Here is a 17,366-nt window from a genome sequence, read left to right as displayed (position 1 = left end):
GATGTATGGCAGAAACCAACACAGTATTGTAAAACAATTATCCTCCAATTAAAAATAAAATTAAAAAATACACCCTTGTTTGGCTTTTTTCTACTGCCCCACTTGTTTCCCTCATTCCCTTTCTTCTGAAGGTACTCCCTCCCTCAGAAAATCACTTGTACCAAGTATTCCCTTCTCCGGCTGTGCTTCTAAGAAGCTTAAGGAAAGATGTACAGCAAAAACTGATGGAACTAAAAAGAGAAAGAGCATAGATATTGTAAAACATCTTTCTCAATAATTGATGGGACAAGCAGATGAAAATGTCAATAGAAACACAGAAGATTTGAGCATCATGGTTAACATACTGGACTGAATTGACATATATGGAACACCATCCTCAACATAATATATATTTTTCTCAACTGTGCATGGAACAATGATCAAGATAGACCACATGCTAGGCCATAATGCAACATTCAAATTTTTCAAAGAACTGAAATCACAGAGTATGTTCTTTGGTCATAGCAGAAATAAACTAGAAATCAATAACAGAAAGGTAACTATAAAATCCCCAAATGTTTGGTTTTAAGCAGTAACCATAGGTCAAAGAAATCACAATGAAAATTAGAAAGTATTTTGAAGTGAGCAATAATGCAGTTGCTACATATCAATTTTAAAAGTTACTGTTGTTAGAACCTGTTTGATGTTTGTAAATGTTCAATCTTTAGTTCCCTAGAACCAAACAATATTCAACAGCATGAGACAGAAAAGTTCATATTGCCAGCTAACCACAACTGATTGAAATTTCATTAACCTCTAACAGATTATTGCTAGCTGGTAAGCCAACATCCAACCCACTTCAATATTCTTGCCTGGAGGATCCCATGGACAGCAAGCCTGGTGGGCTATAGTCCATGGGGTCGCAAAGAGTCAGATATGACTGAAGCAAGTTAGCATGCATGCATGCAAGCCAACATCATATGATGATGTAATTTCCACATGGGTGAAAGGGAAAAAAAAAAAAAGCCAAATCAAGAAAACTCAGAGAAAGTGGCACCCACAACAAGAACAGCTTTGTTGCTAGACAGATTTCTCTGGGTTGAACTTTTTTTGACAACCAAGGCACAAACATATAGGGAACCAAGCCTGCAGGCAAACTTCCATATAGAATCTTCCCTGAATATATCTTTCTATAGCTCCACGGAAGTGGCTGCTTAGATTTCTGACTAGTAGGCCATGATAAATAAATAAGTTACAGTCAATCTCCTGGTATGATTATTTTTGTTATATTAGTTAGCTATCCAAAAGAAAAAGCTACTTGCAATTCAACATCTATTAATTATCCCAAAGTCCAGCACACATAAAAAAGCACTCATTGCTACAGTAAAGTACATGAATCAGCTTAAAGGTCACTTCTATAATTAATCAGAAAAAATGAATAATTTTATGGTTTTTCTAATAAAAACAATGACTTCAGTATGAAACTACAACTTATAAACTTCTAAGCATTTGTACTTTTAGAACCCCAATATAATTTTGTATTACCAGTTGATGTTGAATATTTTCATGACGTTGCTTAAGAAGTTCTTCTGTCCTCTGCAAGAGACCAAATTCAGCTTTAAATTCAGCTATTATTTGATGCTTCTTTTTGAAAACTGTACTTTTGCTTCGAAGTTTACTGACATATCGCTTGAACTGCAAAAGAACACAATGTGTAGTTTAATAAGTAGAAAAGTAGTTGCTAAATATTATATATAACCTCAACGTATTACAAACATTTTCTTTTCTACTGTCCAACATGCATGTCACAAATACAGAACAATAACTTAGTTTTATTAAAAAGTTGGAAAGACTAACTGCTTAATTAAAATACTTTGTGTACATTTTGATTTTTTGGACCCATTAAATACTGGAAATCCTTATATAAAAGCTATTCATTGTGAGCTTTACAATAAGGATTTGGAAAACAGCAACTTCAATCCTATAAAAGTTAAACAGGTTAAAAAGAAAAAGAAGAAAAAAGTGGAAGACCAATTCTGGCTATGGTCTTATCGTTTTATCTCTTATGCATTGTACTATTTTGGTGACCCTGGATCTACTGGGATTAATATAACCAAGCAGAACAGTCAACATTTGCAGTTACCATTTATCATTTAAGAAAGGTACTGTGACCATATACCCTAAGAAGCATCTGAAACTCATCCCAAATGTTCAAAAGCTAAAAATACTCCAAATTAGTGGGAACTCATAGTTGCTTAATTCAGCTGTTGACCTACTAATAATTGTAACTACTCTAATGGAAAGACTCCATTGTTAAACAATACCAACTAGAGTTCAGAAAAGCACATGAAATGAATATTTAAAGGAATTTATTTATCAAGTACTACTTATTAACTATTACATAGGCACTGGGCAGACACTGAGAATACAACTCTAAACAAGATACGCATCCCGCCCTTAACAAGCTTAAGAAATAGTGGGGAAAATAAACACTGAACTGATGTTCACAACCACAATGAACATTATGAAACAGTGAAGGGGCCCTGAAAATAAATAACAGGAGTTTAACCTGGGTTGGGACCAAGGTAGAAAAGGTGGGGGGGGGGCAGTTAGAATTTTAGAGAGGTGAGTTATGACAAATTTCTCTAAAATAATTTAAGCAAGACTGAAGTAGCAGGAGTATGTTAGAGAAAGGAGAAAGAAGCAGGGAAGAGCATTCCAAGTAGTAGAAACAGCAGGTGTAAAGGTCCTGAGGCACTGGCTCATTAAAAGTATTGCTCAATATAAGAGACAAATGCAAAAATTTTCTGGTATTTCTAAAACAGAACAGAATACTTTTAAAAATCACTTTCTCTTATGCACCATTAGTACTAAGAATTTTCAGATTTTTTTTTTACTACATAAAATAATTTTTCTGCTCCAACCTTTTAACTACATTCTTTTAAAAATGTTCATAGTAAGAATCTGGCCGATTATACTTAAATGCATCACTTCAAAACAAAAGTAAACCTCCATATTACCTACAATGTGAAAATTCTTTAATACTCTTAACCTTTGTAATGCCCAGTTCTTTATAAGGATAATTAGGGGGGTAATAAATAATTTTATAAGTAATAAAGGTAAATGAATGTTATTACTGAAGCTTTAGAAAACAGAAAAAAAGGAAAATTCATTCAAAGCCACTATTTAATGCAAACTCTATTACCATGTGGTATTTTACCTCCTAAAAATAGGCTAAATCTAAGGTCAGTAATTCTCTTGGGTTGGTCAAAAAGTTAGTTTGGGTTTTTCTCTAGGATGTTATGGAAAAATCCAAACAAACTTTCTGGCCAACCCAATAAACTATAAGGTAGCAAAACAGGAAGGAGAACATTTCTAAAATTAAGGTTTTTTGTTTTTCTTTTTCCTTAAAGACTTGATTGATTCCTGAATATACAAAGAAAGTCCTTAAAACCAGTAAGATTAAAAATTCTTCACATAAAAATAACCCGCTAATTCATTGTTTAGACATCTTTTTAAATGACTTAAACTTTGAAAGAAATGACGAACACATTGTGATTTAGAAGAAGGAAGTTCAAAATATTTCTCTATCCATGATTGAGTTAGTTTTAATATCAAGGAATCTAGCCCACACACAGCAAAATTATCAATGGCTGGATTACAGAAACTGTTTTAAAAAATTTAAGTCAGACCAAGGTACCTAGAATCTAATAACTTGCAATTTTTCCTTTAAAAGAATAAATGTGTAAGTCTGACACAACCACAAATTCAGAATCCTCAGAGTAACTATATGTTCTATTAAAAGTGTCCTGGGCAAAGCGCCCAAAATGAAATCAATCCTGTTCATCTGCTATCCTCTGTATTATCTAGGCCAATCGTCCCTTTCTCTGTCTTGCTGTGCTCTGGAACTATTTTTAAAAGCTAAAAGCTATAAATGTTTTGTGAAAGAACAAACCTACTGATTACTCAATGTGCTCTATGCTGATTGGTTATTTGACATTCACTGGACAAACTACCTAGGGGAAAAGTAGTCAGGGTCAGATAAATAACAAGGATTTACTATAGCACAGGGATATATTGAGTATATCTTGTAATAACCTATAATGGAAAAGAATCTGAAAATATATGTGTAACTGAATCATTCTGCTATACAATAAATTAACACTGAAACTAACAACTATGCTTCAATTTAAGAAAAGAATAAAATGCTCAGTTAATGGAGCCCTTACTTCATAATGTATAAAAATCAATACCAACTGGATTATATAGACTTAAATGTGAAAATGAGAACTAAAAATCTAGAATATAGGACAATATCACTATGATTATTGAGATAGGAAAGGATTTCTGAAACAAAACACACACACATTGAAAATGGATGTTGATAAACTTGACTTTGCTAAAATTGAGAACTTCTGTTTATCAAAATATATATTAAGAGATTAAGAATATAAGCTACAAGTTGGGAAGAATATATTTGTAACATGTTAATCCAATAAAGAATTTATATCCAAAAATACATAAATTAAACCCACAAATCAATGAGAGAAAGGCAAATAACCCAATAGAAAAATGGATGAAATACTTGAATAGTCACTTCATAGAAAAGAAAACCCAAAGTGGCCAATAAGCATATTAAAAGATGTCTGACCTCATTTATAATCAGTGATGCAAATTAAAACCATAGTAAGATACTATTATAATGCCCATCTGATTAGTAGAAATAAAAAGCCCTTCCATACTAAGTGTTGTTGAAGATGTGGAGGAAGTAGAACACCTATACACCACTGACAGTGAGGGATATAAATTTGGAACCATAATTTGGAAGTCAACTGGGCATAGCTACTAAGGTTGACCATGTACCTCCCGTCCCCCACCAACTCCCATAAACAGCAGTGTTTCTCACACTTATCTATGGTAATTGACCAGTTTTTCAAACTTTCTAATTGTTTGTAAACTGCATACTTTTATAAAATAATAAAAATGTTTATACAGTATCAAATCTATCAGTTCAGTTCAGTTCAGTCGCTCAGTTGTGTCCGACTCTTTACGACCCCATGAATTGCAGCACGCCAGGCCTCCCTGGCCATTACCAACTCCCGGAGTTTACCCAAACTCATGTCCATTGAGTCAGTGATGTCATCCAACCACCTCATTTTCTGTCATCCCCTTCTCCTCCTGCCTTCAATCTTTCCCAGCATCAGGGTCTTTTCAAATGAGTTAGCTCTTCACATCAGGTGGCCAAAGTATTGGAGTTTCAGCTTCAACATCCGTCCTTCCAATGAACACCCAGGACTGATCTCCTTTAGGATGGACTGGTTGGATCTCCTTGCTGTCCAAGAGACTCTCAAGAGTCTTCTCCAACACCACAGTTCAAAACCATCAATTCTTTTGTGCTCAGCTTTCTTTATCGTCCAACTCTCACATCCATACATGACTACTGGAAAATCCATAGCCTTGACTAGACAGAACTTTGTTGACAAAGTAATGTCTCTGCTTTTTAATATGTGGTCTAGGTTAGTCATAACTTTCCTTCCAAGGAGTAAGCGTCTTTTAATTTCATGGCTGCAGTCACCACCTCCAGTGATTTTGGAACCAAAAAAATAAAGTCAGCCACTGCTTCCACTGTTTCCCCACCTATTTGCCATGAAGTGATGGGACTGGATGCCATGATCTTAGTTTTCTGAATGTTGAGCTTTAAGCCAACTTTTTCACTCTCCTCTTTCACTTTCATCAAGAGGCTCTTTAGTTCTTTTTCACTTTCTGCCATAAGGGTGGTGTCATCTGCATATCTGAGGTTATTGATATTTCTCCCTGCAATCTTGATTCCAGCTTGTGCTTCTTCCAGCCCAGCGTTTCTCATGATGTACCCTGCATATAAGTTAAATAAGCAAGATGACAATATACAGCCTTGACGTACTCCTTTACCTATTTGGAAGCAGTCTGTTGTTCCATGTTCAGTTCTAACTGTTGCTTCCTGACCTGGATATAGGTTTCTCAAGAGGCAGGTCAGGTGGTCTGGTATTCCCATCTCTTTCAGAATTTTCCAGTTTATTGTGATCCACACAGTCAAACGCTGTGTCAATAAAGCATAGTCAATAAAGCAGAAATAGATGTTTTTCTGGAACTCTCTTGCTTTTTCAATGATCCAGTGGATGTTGGCAATTTGATCTCTGGTTCCTCTGCCTTTTCTAAAACCAGCTTGAATATCTCAAAGTTCACGGTTCACAAATTGCTGAAGCCTGGCTTGAAGAAATTTGAGCATTACTTTACTAGCGTGTGAGATGAGTGCAATTGTGCAGTAGTTGAGCATTCCTTGGCATTGCCTTTCTTTGGGATTGGAATGAAAACTGACCTTTTCCAGGCCTGTGGCCACTGCTGAGTTTTCCAAATCTGCTGATATATTGAGTGTAGCACTTTCACAGCATCATCTTTTAGGATTTGAAATAGCTCAACTGGAATTCCATCACCTCCACTAGCTTTGTTTGTAGTGATGCTTCCTAAGGTCCACTTGACTTCACATTCCAGGATGTCTGGCTCTAGGTGAGTGATCACACCACTGTGATCATCTGGGTTGTGAAGATCTTTTTTGTACAGTTCTTCCGTGTATTCTTGCCATCTCTTCTTAATATCTTCTGCTTCTGTTAGGTGCATACCATTTCTGTCCTTTATCAAGCCCATCTTTGCATGAAATGTTCCCTTGGTATCTCTAATTTTTTTGAAGAGATCTCTAGTCTTTCCCATTGTTTTCCTCTATTTCTTTGCATTGATAGCCGAAGAAGGCTTTCTTCTCTCTCCTTGCTATTCTTGGGAACTCTGCATTCAGATGCTTATATCTTTCCTTTTCTCCTTTGCTTTTCACTTCTCTTCTTTTCACAGCTATTTGTAAGGCCTCCTCAGACAGCCATCTGCTTTTTTGCATTTCTTTTTCTTGGGGATTGTCTTGATCCCTGTCTCCTGTACAATGTCACGAACCTCCATCCATAGTTCATCAGGCACTCTGTCTATCAAATCTAGTCCCTTAAATCTATTTCTCACTTCCACTGTATAATCATAAGAGATTTGATTTAGGCCATACCTGAATGGTCTAGTGGTTTTCCCCTCTTTCTTCAATCTAAGTCTGAATTTGGCAATAAGGAGTTCATGATCTGAGCCACAGTCAGCTCCCAGTCTTGTTTTTGCTGACTGTATAGAGCTTCTCCATCTTTGGCTGCATGAAAAGTATATAATCAATCTGATTGCAGTGTTGGCCATCTAGAGATGTCCATGTGTAGAGTCTTTTGTTGTTGGAAGAGGGTGTTTGCTATGACTAATACGTTCTCTTGGCAAAACTTTAATAGCCTTTGCCCTGCTTCATTCCATACTCCACGGCCAAATTTGCCTGTTACTCCAGGTGTTTCTTGACTTCCTATTTAGATGTTCCTAAATGCTTCCTCCTAATTTACATGGTTCTGGATTAGTAACTAACAGTTTGTGTACTAGAACAGGTCTTCAGACCACACTCTGAGAAGCACTGCTCCAGAGCAGGTCTTCCTAAATGGGGTGTGCTCCAGGACACTCATGTGGCACAAACAGTACAGGTGTGCCCACATATTAATCAACTTAGACTCTGCAGCAGCTGGTCAAGATATTATAAAGAACTCCCAGGCCAGTCATCCTCAGCTATAAGCAGCCTTGTCCTTTGATCTCAGTATGCTAAACAGTAACTATTTACTTTAAGTGCCATGTTGTGAAAAAAGTTAGGAAACACTACCCTCCAAAAATCCTTGCTCATAGTCACAGGGAGACATACACAATAATATTGATAGAAACCTGCAATACCAAAAAGTAGGAAAACATGCCATAACTAATTGTTTTATATTCATACAATATAGTATATACAATCAAAATAAACAATTATAGGTTCAAGAAATAATGTAGAGCCAAAAAAGCAAGTTACAGAATAAACAGAGAATGCTCCCATTAGTAGTATTGCTTAGGGAAACTAAATAATATACTGTTTAGGGATACAAATGGGTTGTCAAACAGTAAATAAAAATCACAGAAGGATAAAAACCTAACTCATGATGGGAGTAACCTCTGAGAGGGGTGGAAACTGGATGGGATAAAGTGAAGTCACTCAGTCGTGTCCGACTTTTAGCAACCCCGTGGACTGCAGCCCACCAGGCTCCTCCGTCCATGGGGTTTTCTAGGCAAGAGTACTGGAGTGGGGTGCCATTGCCTTCTCTGAGACCTCCTACTGCTGCTGCTGCTGCTGCTGCTGCTGCTGCTAAGTCGCTTCAGTCGTGTCTGACTCTGTGTGACCCCATAGATGGCAGCCCACCAGGCTCCCCTGTCCCTGGGATTCTCCAGGCAAGAACACTGGAGTGGGGTGCCATTGTCTTCTCCAAGACCTCCTACTACTCCTGTTTAATTCCAACCTCTACAGAGGAATGCTGGGGTCACCTCCCTGTGCCGATGGTACCTAGGAAGGGAAGCGTTTTTTCCACAGTCACACCAACTCCTCACCCCCGTCTCCTGACTGCCAGGCCAGAGTCCTGCTATGGGGACAGTCAGGAAAGCTCTGAGGACCCTTTGACAGCTCCCACATTGGTTTTCCCCCCCTTTCCCGTGAGAAACAAGAAAAAAGATCTTTTCACTTGTTCTTATTCTTAAGTAGATTTCACCAAGATCTGTGATCTTTCTCAGAAGACAATCTAGGTGTTGCAGTGAGAAAGAGGATGTGTGATGTTTGCAAAGTGTCTATGAGAAGTTCCTCTCTATCTGGAGGTTATACTTGCTTGCTTTTCTTTTCTGGGTGTTTTTATTAAGGAATGGCAAAACATTTAAATGTCCCTTTGCTTAGATTGTCCCCAGCTGTCAGTACTGTTTACAGTGTGTGCTTGGAGGAAAGCAGTAAACAGGGTCAGAAGCTTACCCAGCTCTGGAATGATGGCCCCAGTCAAGCCTGGCCACAGCGGTGGGAACCCTAGATGGCTGCCTCTACCCAGAGAATGGGAACCCTGAACTCCTCTGAGCAGTGAAGATACCTGCTTCAGGCTGTAGGCAGGGATAAGGTAGAGGCATAAAAGGAATCTCAAAAGTGTTGTTTTTTTTTAAGCTGAGCAATAAAAGTATGTGCTTAGTTACTCAGGCGTGTCCAACTATTTGCAACCCCATGGACTGTAGCCCGCCAGGCTCCTCTGTCCCTGTCCATTTCATATTGTTTGTGGGGTTCTCAAGGCAGGAATACTGAAGTAGTTTGCCACTTCTCCAGTGGATCACATTTTGTCAGAACTCTCTACCATGACCCATCCATCTTGGGTGTCCCTACATGGCTTGGCTCATAGTTTCATTGAGAGAGACAAGGCTGTGATCCATGTGATCAGTTTGGTTAGTTTTCTGTGATTGTGGTTTTCATTCTGTCTGCCCTCTGATGGATAAGGATAAGAGGCTGGTGGAAGCTTCCTGATGGGAGGGACTCACTGTGGGGGAATCTGGGCCTTGCTCTGATGGGTGGGGCCATGCTCAGTAAATCTTTAATCCAATTTTCTGTTGATGGGTAGGACTCTTCTCCCCCCTGCAGTTTGGCCTGAGGCCAAACTATGGTAGGGGTAATGGCAGCAATGGCAGTCCTCCTTCAAAAGGAGTTATGCCAGCATGCCCCAAGGCTCCCAGGACTGTTGTATTCGGTGCCACTGACCTCACAGCAGGCCACTGTTGACCCACGCCTCTGCCGGAGACTGCTGGACACTCACAGGCTCAGTCTCTTGTGGGGTCACTGCTCCTTTTTCCTGAGTCCTGATGTGCACAAAGTTTTGTTGGTGATGGACAGGGAAGCCTGGAGTGCTGCAGTCCACGGGGTTGCAAACAGTCAGACATGACTGAACCACTGAACTGAACTGAGGCTCCTCTGTCCATGGGGATTTTCCAGGCAAGAATACTGGAGTGGGTTGCCATGCTCTCTTCCAGGGGCTCTTCCCAATCCAGGGACAGAACCCAGGTCTCCCACATGGCAGGCAAATTCTTCACTGTCTGAGCCATAAGGGATGTCTTTCATACACAACATGCACACACAAACACAAACTTTCACTATTCTTAACATAATTTTAAAAAATTATAAACATTTTGAAAGTAAATAAACATTGAAGAATCAATCAAGAAGGTCCCAAATCTAACCAATGAGTTCCAGAAGACAACAGAAACAAAAAAGATAGAAATAATACAAGAAAATTTTCCAAAACTGAAGAACAAAAGATTCTAAATTAGAAGAGCCAACAGAATGCACAGTTCAATGAAAGAAAGAGCTTACTTAAGTATACAATCTTAAAAATTTAGAAAACTAGAGATAAAGAGAGGATTCTAAAAGTTTCAAGAAGAGGTAAATGGCAATAATAACAATGAAAGATCACATCAAAGGACTGGGAATCAGAACAGCCTCAGATACCAACAATGAATACTAGCGAGTGTGCACATACTCAGTTGCTTCAGTTATGTCCTACACTTTGGGACCCTTTGAACTGTAGCCGCCCAGTCTCTTCTGTCCATGGGATTCTGCAGGCAAGAATACTGGAGTGGGTTGCCATGCCCTCCTCCAGGGGATCTTCTCCACACAGGGATCAAACCTGAGTCTCTTAGTCTCTTGCATTGGCAGGCAATTCTTTATCACTGAGCCACCAGGGAAGCCCAATGAATACCAGAAGACAATAGAATAATGCCTTCAAATTTCTCAGGGAAAAAGATTTTCAACCAGAATTCATTATTTAGTCAAATTATTGATCACGTATAAGGACGGAATAAAGACAATTTGAAACAAGCAAGATTCACAAAAACGTATTATCCAAGTTCCTATTTTCAGGAACATTCTCTATTATAACAAGGAAATAAACCAAGAAAGAGAAGACTTGAGGTTTGGCAAACAGGAGATCCAAAACAAGAGTGGTAAGAGAAATTTTCAGGATTACAACTGTGAAGCCTGAGATTACCATTGTATAGCAAGCCTAGAAATTAATTTCCCTACACTGCAACAGAAGAATGAGAGGGGCTCCAGAAAGAATTAGTCCCAAGGTTTAAGAAATATAATTACTAGATTACTGTGGATGACCATAATCCCATATTAAGAGAAATTGTACAGTTCTACCAGAAAGTTTAGAGTTAAGTGAGTGATAGGTATATAAAAAACTAACCAAACAAAAACAAAAAAATGAGGTCAGTATTAAGAAGAAAAAAAACCAAAAGTGTACAAGAAAGGATATGTAATCATAATATGCTGTGTGGCTTAGCTGTAAATAACATGTTTATACAATCATCATAATGAATATAGTAAATAGTGACATAACCAGAAATTATAATTATATTGGGAGGCTATAAAGAACATAAGGGTGGATATGGAGGGTAGACAGGAAATGGAGAATGTAGAGCTAAATCCTCATTTCCTATGATTCAGTTCAGTTGCTCAGTCCTGTCCAACTCTTTGTGACCCCATGGACTGCAGCACGCCAGGCTTCCCTGTCCATCACCAACTCCTGGAGCTTGCTCAAACTCATGTCCATTGAGTTGGTGATGCCATCCAACCATCTCATCCTCTGTTGTCCCCTTCTCCTCCTGCCTTCTATCCTTCCCAGAATCAGGGTTTTTTCCAGTGAGTCAGTTCTTCCCATCAGATGACCAAAGTATTGGAGTTTCAGCTTCAGCACCAGTCCTTCCAATGAATATTCAGGACTGATTTCCTTTAGAATTGACTGGTTGGATCTCCTTGCATTCCAAGGGACTCTCAAGAGTCTTCTCCAACACTACAGTTCAAAAGCATCAAGTCTTCAGCTTTCAGCTTTCTTTTATAGTCCAACTCTCACATCCATACATGACTACTGGAAAAACCACAGCTTTGACTAGACGGACCTTTGTTGGCAAAGTATTGTCTCTGCTGTCTAGGTTGGTCATAGCCTGTCCAAAATTTTTTTAAAAATCAAGAAATTTTGTTGTTTAGAAATACAAAGGTAAATATTAGAAGAAACAACTAAAAGCATTAAAAGTGGTTGCCTCCAGGAAGCATGACTTGGGAGCATGGAAGGGTATCATTATTTTCATTATGAGCTTTGTGGTACTGTTGTACTTTTATTTGGCTGCACTGGGTCTTTATTGCAGCGCACAGGCTCTCTCTGGTTGTGGTAAGCGGGGGCTACTCTCTAGCTGCAGTGTGTGGGCTTATCGTTGCAGAGCACTGGCTCTACAGCGCACAGGCTCAGGAGTCCTGGTGCATGGGCTTAGCTGCCCTGCAGTATGTGTGATCTTAGTTCCCAGACCAGGGATTGAACATGTGTCCCCTGCACTGGCAGGAAGATTCTTAACTTCTGGACCACCAGGGAAGTCCCCTGTTTTAGTTTTTAAACTACATATTTGTGTTACTCTAAAAAATTATAATGAAAAGAACACTCCACCTCAAAAAAGCCCATCACCAACAAAAACCTTACAGCTGATAGACTTTAATTTGAATAGACTCTGAGTATTAAAAATTAAATTTACTCATAATTCTGTTATAATGACTTATCTGGGCAAAAATTTATAAACTTATAAATTAATCATTAAAAGTCCTAGAAGTACAACAAGGTCACAGAAGCAGTTCAGAGAATTGTTGAGATCACGGGCTTTGCAATCAGAGAAACAATTTCAAATCTTTGCTACACCACTTAAAGTGACCTTGGGGAGGTATTTAAATAAGATCCATAAAATGTACTAATGTTCTACAAAATTGAATGATGGATAATGATTAATAATGTCTGTCATTTTGCTTGAACTGCTACTGAGGCTGTAATTCCAATACGTTGGCCATCTGATGTGAAGAGCCGACTCACTGGAACAAACTCTGATGCTGGGAAACATTGAAGGCAAAAGGAGAAAGGGGCAGCAGAGGATGACATGGTTAGATAGTATCACCGACTCAATGGACATAAATTTGAGCAAACTCTGGGAGATAGTGCAGCCCACACGACTTAGTGACTGAACAATAACAACAAAGATTACACGGAAGATGAGATAATTTACTATTCCTTTTAAACACTAAGAAACAAAGAAATGTCAAATAATTAGGACGAACAGAAGAGTAAAGATCTAGGTGTAATATAGTGCTCTTTAGAAGTAAAACAGAACAATCACTACTGCAAGAAACTACAAATCTACATACTCTGAGTACAACTAAAATTTTTGTATGTATGTTTATAAACTGAGATTGGGAAAGAATGAAGAAATAAAGATAAATGTTGTGTTGGGTATGTAGGGTCATACATGAATTCTTTGAGATTTATTTCTTAGATATTTAAAAATTAAAAATATTTTGAAGGAACTTTGGCACGAGATAAACAATAAATCCTTAGAACATTAAGGAAAAAGCTTTCAACAGTGCACCACATACAGCAGGCCAATCAAGTCAATTTGTCATGAAAGTAAACTATAAAGATTGCCACTGTGCAGGAAGGCCCATTATAGCAGCTATTACTAATCATTTGGTCCAATACACAACTGTAATCTAAATTTGTCATCTATGAAAGAGCAGCCACCATTTCAGATGCTGAGATGGGTAAGATTAATGTTTTAATAGTGCTTGATTCTGGCTTCAGGACCAATTTTACAGACTCAATTCCTTTGTGATCAAAATGGAATTTGACAGATCTTCTTTCTCCTTTTGCCCATTTAATATGTTTTGGAACCTTTAATAGTAATGGTCAAAATCTGAGCAAGCTTTTTAAAAGGACAAGGCAGTTTATTTTCCTATGTATGTAATCATTTACAAATATTTTTCAAGCTTATCTGGAACTCAAAAGTATTACTGGATTCCAGATATCATTCTGCATATTTATGTGGAAACAAGAATCGCTGCTTCTGTTGCAAATTTCCAACTCAATATCGGGCATGAAGCTATTTTCACAGTGCTTAAGCTGTGAAGACTTTATAAGACAACCGTATAATAAGCACTTTATATGGTCAAGAATTACAAAGAGCTATTTTTTAACACTATTCCTCCTTTTACAGAGGAGAAAACCTATTTAGAAATTAAAGCAACTCACCGAAGTTCAGAAAGTTAGAAAAAAACTGGATTAGAATGAATACTTGTGTCCTCAAATCCTGTTAGTGCACTATCCATGCTATTTTCCACTTCTTAATTAAATCACATCTTTGTCAGTTATTTTATCAAATGATGGTTAGCCATAGAAAACTATAGAAATAGGCCTAAGAAAGTTATATGTGAGATGGATAACACCAATGTTCAAGAGTAGAATGAATATGCCCAAATGGCCATAATTTTTTGCCCACTTCTATTCTGTCTGAATTCAGACTTGCAGAAAACCTGAAAAGGCCATCTTTTCAAGTCACGCTTCATGTCATAAATCATTTGGATTCCCTGAAGTCTGGTATCAGAGTGGTTATTTGTTTTAAGTCAATAAAAAAAATGTTTTTAAGCAACCGTTGTTTTCTGCTAAAATGTTAGTCTTTTCAAATCACTCATCATAACTAGCGCAATATATAAATATAGACATACAAACACTATTCTAACCTTTTCCAACCTGTTAGTTTTATGTTTTCAACTTTAAATTAGAAAATCTCACTAAGCCAAGCATAAACAACATAATTACCTACATATGGTAGTGGATAGTTAAGTGCTGATTCTCTTGGGAGGGTCTATAATAAGCAATGTGATATATGTTAGTAGAAATCTGTCTTAATAAAAACTTGTGGCATAGGAATATCCATCTGGGAAACACAGTTAATCATACCATCCAAAGTCTCCATGCTTCTATTATAAATCAAATCACCACCACACAGCTGTTACTATATCTCTAATGGGGTTTTCAACTGCTGTCCAAGCAGTTAACTCTTAAAAAAATTTTCTATGAAAAGTTTTCACATTTGGAGTTAAAGATGTGGGATTACATGGACTGTATATATAATAGTCTACCTTCTATTGCAGTGAAATGAGGCAAATTTATTTGATTCTGTTTTGTTCCATCTCCTGGGAAATTTTAGGGGTCTCAAGTCCTGCTATGAACTCTAAAGAGGGTAATGTGATTTGAAAGGTTCTAAAAATATCACAAGTTTGCCTGGACTCACTTAGAAGGGTGGATGATTCAATTACAAGTGTCAAAATTTGATTCCTAATTTTTCAGGATCTGACAGCTGCAGCTAATCTTGCCAGGATTCCCTTATCTTCATTGTGCTTCTCTTTGAAGTATTTAAAGAAGATTTCGTAATCTTTGCAATTTAGCTCTAGGATTTCCGTCAGTAGCTGTAGAACGAGCCGGCTGGTTCTTTCTAAAGCTACTTATACATATTATTTGATCAAGCACATTTTTAAAGTAGCCATTAACTGCAAAACAGCTGAGCTTCTTTTAACGGTTAGGGAAGAAAATATAATGAACTCTAAACCCGTACACCATAAACCAGGAGTGACCTTTCAATGCATGAAATGCCAATGCAACCTTAACCAAAGGTTCAGTTGTTGCTATAAAAAAGTTCAGATTCAAAAGGCATGCATTCATTTGAATGACAGCTCCGAGAAGGGTACTAGCACTGAATCACTGTGGCTAATTTTTTGTTTTGCTTTTCAAATAATTAAAGCAGAGATTCAGAGATAACAAGGTGGCAAAGATGGTAAAGATTGGAAGCCATGTGGCAATACTACCTTAGGTACGGCCTCTATTCTCTGCTCTTCCATTAGTGAGACAAAAGTCACCAAGCTCAGATTATTGCCCGTGAAAGGGTAAAGATCATATTTAACAAAAGAACTGACTGAGGACTACTGTATTAATGGCAAATTTAGGTTTTTGATCAGGTATTTAAAAATAACTTCATATAATAAACAACTATGGTTAGGATGAAGACTTTATAAAAATAATTTTTCTTATCAATTGAAGTGCCGTGACATTTTAAAATATTATCAATTTTCTAATGAAAAAATCTGTATGTAGATTAGATTATACACTTCTATTCAGGTTTTCTACACATTTACCAAGTGTTTATTACATGCCAGCTATTAAGTAAATGGTGGCGAAAAAGAGATATGGCCCTGCCATAATGGAGCTTACTGGTTTCTTAGGGGAGGCAGAAATTTAACAAGTGATCTTAAGTGAGCTGTATCTTAGACACGGGCTTTGCAGGTGGCTCAGTGGTAAACAGTTGGCATGTCGATGCAGGAGACATGAATTCAATCCCTGGGTTAGGAAGACCATGTGGAGGAGGACATTGCAACCCACTCCAGTATTCTGGCCTAGAGAATCCCATGTACAGAGGAGCCTGGAGGGCTACAGTCCATGAGGTTGCAAAGAGTTGAACATAACTTGAGTGACTGAGCATGCACATCTTGGAACACATGTGAACAGAGTGGTATGGGAATGTTTCAGGGTTGTGGGGTGTGAGCTGGGAAAATAATAACATGGTATGATTACTGGGAGAGATGCTACTCCAGCTTTGTTATCTTAAAATCGTATTGATCACATCAACCTTTTATTGACAACTCAGATTCATAATTATGAACATTTACTATTATACTCTGCTCTAACACTTTTTAAATCTCCTCTGACACTGAATTTTGCATAAAGCAAGATAATTCTACGTAAACATTTTTATAGCACCTCAAACTATGGAAAACCAAAGTCACTTATTACTAAAATTCTGTTCCAATATATGAAGTTATCATAGAGTGGAACAACAGCAACAATTTGTACTTTATCATAAATTATATACCAATAAAACTGTTTGGAAAAAAGGAGAGGAAACCCTCAGTGTGACAAAAGACAGCATATACAAAGTTCAGTGATAGATGACAGACTAGAACAATTATCTAGATTAACAACTAAAATCCAGGTAAAAATATGATAAAGAGATAAAAAAAACATTCACTCCATTAGAAAAAAATGAAGAAAGACAATAAAAGGGCAAATGACAGAAGAAATATAAATGACCAAACATGTATGTGGACAGCTGTTCAATCTTAAGAGAAACGAAAATTAAGACATAATACTGTCAGAATGACAAAAAATCAAAAGAATGAGGATCAAGTGCTGTTTTAAATAACAGAGGAAACAGATCCTTTTGTACACTCTTGGTTGGAATAAAAAATTGTACATTCTATAGAACACAATATAGCAATTAAATTTTGTACATGACAATAATTATTATAACTGTAGTTTGTATTTATGAAGTACTTCCTATAAGCCAGCCACTATTGTATACTGCTTAGTTATATTAAATCATTTAGCCCTCACAGCCACCATACAAGGTGGGTATTATTATTGTCCCCACTTTACAGATAAAGAAACTGAGGCACAGAGCAGTTAGGTAACTACTGACATTAGCTGTTAGGTTGAACAGCTGAGAGGTGGCAAAGCCGAGTTCTGCACCCAGGTATTCTGCCTCCA

General features: G+C 37.5%; 1 protein-coding gene across 1 annotated transcript in view; it reads right to left on the bottom strand.

Moving 5' to 3' along the window:
• Nucleotides 1-17,366, bottom strand: part of IFT81 (intraflagellar transport 81) — a 96,358-nt gene that overhangs the window by 33,280 nt on the left and 45,712 nt on the right. The window contains exon 12 of the mRNA XM_055550869.1: nucleotides 1,525-1,674. Within this exon, the coding sequence (XP_055406844.1) occupies nucleotides 1,525-1,674 (150 nt within the window). The remainder of the gene's footprint in view (nucleotides 1-1,524; nucleotides 1,675-17,366) is intronic.

The sequence above is a fragment of the Bubalus kerabau genome, chromosome 16 (genome assembly GCF_029407905.1).
Source record: "Bubalus kerabau isolate K-KA32 ecotype Philippines breed swamp buffalo chromosome 16, PCC_UOA_SB_1v2, whole genome shotgun sequence".
Lineage (NCBI taxonomy): Eukaryota > Metazoa > Chordata > Mammalia > Artiodactyla > Bovidae > Bubalus > Bubalus kerabau.
The sequence above is the reverse complement of the archived record's forward strand: the minus strand, read 5'-3'. Positions and strand labels throughout refer to the sequence as shown.